Below are 2,536 nucleotides of genomic sequence, written 5' to 3' on the forward strand. Positions count from 1 at the left end.
ACAGAACTGAGCAGTGTCATCCCAGCTGGCAATGACCTCACCCAGCTCAGAACTTCTGAGCCGTTTGGATCCAAACAGCCTGATGCCGTTGGGACCAGAACATTCCAGGACCATTTAAACCACAACCGTCTGGTGCCACTTGGATCAAACCCTTGGCTCAGGTCAATCGTGATCCTGTCTCTGCTGCCTGCACTGTGAGATCTGGAAATTTAGCTGGAGAATTGGACCAGAACCGCCATCCCTTCCCCAGCAGAGACCCAGACCTTCTGGCTGGTGCTGGGACAGAGAATCCAGGAGGTTTCGAGGACTGTGACAGGCACCAGCCTTGGCCCGAGTCCCCAGAGCCAGGACCATGGCGCACAGCCAGGGGCTTCCTGCTGACGCCCCAGAGACGAATCCTGGAGCTGCCCAGGAGGGGTCAGGTGAGCAGGACGTTCCCTGGGGCCACAGGACACTCGCGGGAGAGGCTGGCAGGGGTCCTAGGTCAAGGATGAACTCGAATTCTCTCTCTGCCTGGCCCAGAGAGGTCTCAGAGCGGGAGGGGGAGAGAAATAAAGACTCCACCAGGGCACAGTGGGGGAAACAGACTCCAAGTGGGGAGAGACAGAGCCCTCTAAATGGTTAAATGGAAAAGAGGAACGGGAGACACAGACTCTCCCCCCCCTCCATCCAGCGGTGAAGGAGACATCAGGAAGAGGAGATATCTGGGGGCACGAAATGGCTCTTCCATGTAGAGATGCCATTGCAGAGTCCTGGGCCCTTGGGGTAACGAGCCTAGGCCAGGGGCCTTGGAGATGGGCACAGCCAGGTCTTAGGCTGTTCCTAGTAAGGTCATAGATGTCAGGGCTGGGGCAGACCAATGGGGCAGAGTGTCCATCCCCCCCAGCCCAGGGCAGCATTGGCACCGACAGGACGTTGTCTAGGGCTCTGTCCAACCTAGTTTCCAGTGTGCCAAGCGAGGGGGCTCTGGCCCATCCTTGGGCACAGCGTGTCAGGTCGCTACCCTGATATTCGTACTCAGGGAGTCCCCTTCCCCACCTCCTCCCCCAGCCCACGGGGGGCCCCTTTGAGCCTGGGACACAGGGCTGGGAGCTGGAGGGGAACATGCCGCAGGGGGCGATGGCCGCAGGAGTTGGGCTTTCATTCTGCTTTCAGAGTCGCAGAGATCAGGGGAGTCGCCCCCTCGTCAGGGGGTCTCTGCCGGGAGCCCCGTTCCTGAGGAAACGGCGGAGCAGAGGGTCTCTACCTCTGCAGGCCCCAGGGACCCAAGCCAGCAGACCTCCCCGGCCACATCCGTCACCAGCCACTCCTCCGCCCGCGGTGTGCAGCCTGCGGCCTCCAACCGCCTGTGTGCGCAGCCCCCAGATCCACCCAGAGCCGGCATGAAGAGAAAGCGCTCGGCACGTGTCAGAGAGGCCGAGGGAGAGGGAGAAGAAAAGACCCTTTTTTACATGCAGGTCAGGGTCGTGAACGGCGTCTCGGTGGCCTGGGAGACGGGGGCCGGCTTTGAAGCCATTAGGAAGCGCCCCCGCATCTTTAAGGCCAATTACATCGGAGGAGAAAGTTTTGCTGGCTCGGACCGGAGCAGCTCCCACACCAGGTCCGAGCTGGGGGACGTGGACCCCGACCTGGGGGACGTGGACCCCGAGGCAGAGAGCGACGCTGGGGGACCAGCAGAGGAGGCTCCGCAGCAGCCGATGGGAGCGCCCCCTGAGTGGCTCCTCACCCCCGAGCAGGGCCTGCGCTGCCTGGCCTGCTGCCGAGTCTTCCCCAGCCTGGAGGCCCTGACCCAGCATGTGAAGCAGGGGCTGCGCGAAGGCTTCAGCTGCCGCGTCTACTACCGGGTGCTGGGGCAGCTCAGGGCGGGAGAGCCGCCCCGGAAGAGACGGCGACGTGGGGCCCGGGAGTGCAGCAAGTGTGGGGGAGAGATACGGCGCCCACGCAAGGCTGCCAGATAGGCCTGGCAAGGACACGCCGGGGGAGCCCAGCTGCTGGCTGAGACCAGAGACGACTCTGCCAGCGGGTCCGGTCACACGCCAGTCGCTGCCCCCGGCTAGGAAGCCCTGCCCGCTGCCGGCTTCCCAGCCGGACCCGATCTCCACGTGAGGCCAGGACAACGAGCTCTGGGACTCGCCGTGATACGCCCGGGCCCCTGCTTGGGAACTGCCAGCGCTACGAGCATCAGGGCTGAGAACTGGCAGCTCCAGCAGTGCCAGGCCAACGGCATCCCAGCCCAGCGCGCCAGATCCACACCAGGCTCCCCGCCGGGGCCAACAGGCCGAACCGGAGCTGCCAGGCTCCCTCCCCTCCCCCAGCCCGGCCGGAGGAGCAACCTGCAGCTCCCGCAGCAAGGCCCTGCCGGATGCCAGCAGAGCCCCAGACAGCAACGCCGAGCCCCACCCCTCTATAGGGCCGTGGCCGCACCCGACCCAGCCACCAGGGACGGGGAAAGAACTGACGACATCAGCCAGCCTTCTCCCTGCCGGGACCCAGCCTAAAGCCTTGGCCACCACCCAGAGGGCTGGAGGGTCGGTAG

At 64.5% G+C, this 2,536-nt stretch overlaps 1 protein-coding gene across 1 annotated transcript; it reads left to right on the forward strand.

The window, feature by feature from the left end:
* Positions 1-352: 352 nt before the first annotated feature.
* LOC135976637 (protein FAM170B-like) lies at positions 353-1,958 on the forward strand. Its single transcript, XM_065573504.1, has 2 exons — positions 353-422; positions 1,156-1,958. Exons 1-2 carry the CDS (start codon positions 353-355, stop codon positions 1,956-1,958), a joined length of 873 nt encoding a protein of 290 aa, XP_065429576.1.
* Positions 1,959-2,536: the final 578 nt, after the last annotated feature.

This window comes from Chrysemys picta, chromosome 19 (assembly GCF_011386835.1).
Source record: "Chrysemys picta bellii isolate R12L10 chromosome 19, ASM1138683v2, whole genome shotgun sequence".
Lineage (NCBI taxonomy): Eukaryota > Metazoa > Chordata > Testudines > Emydidae > Chrysemys > Chrysemys picta.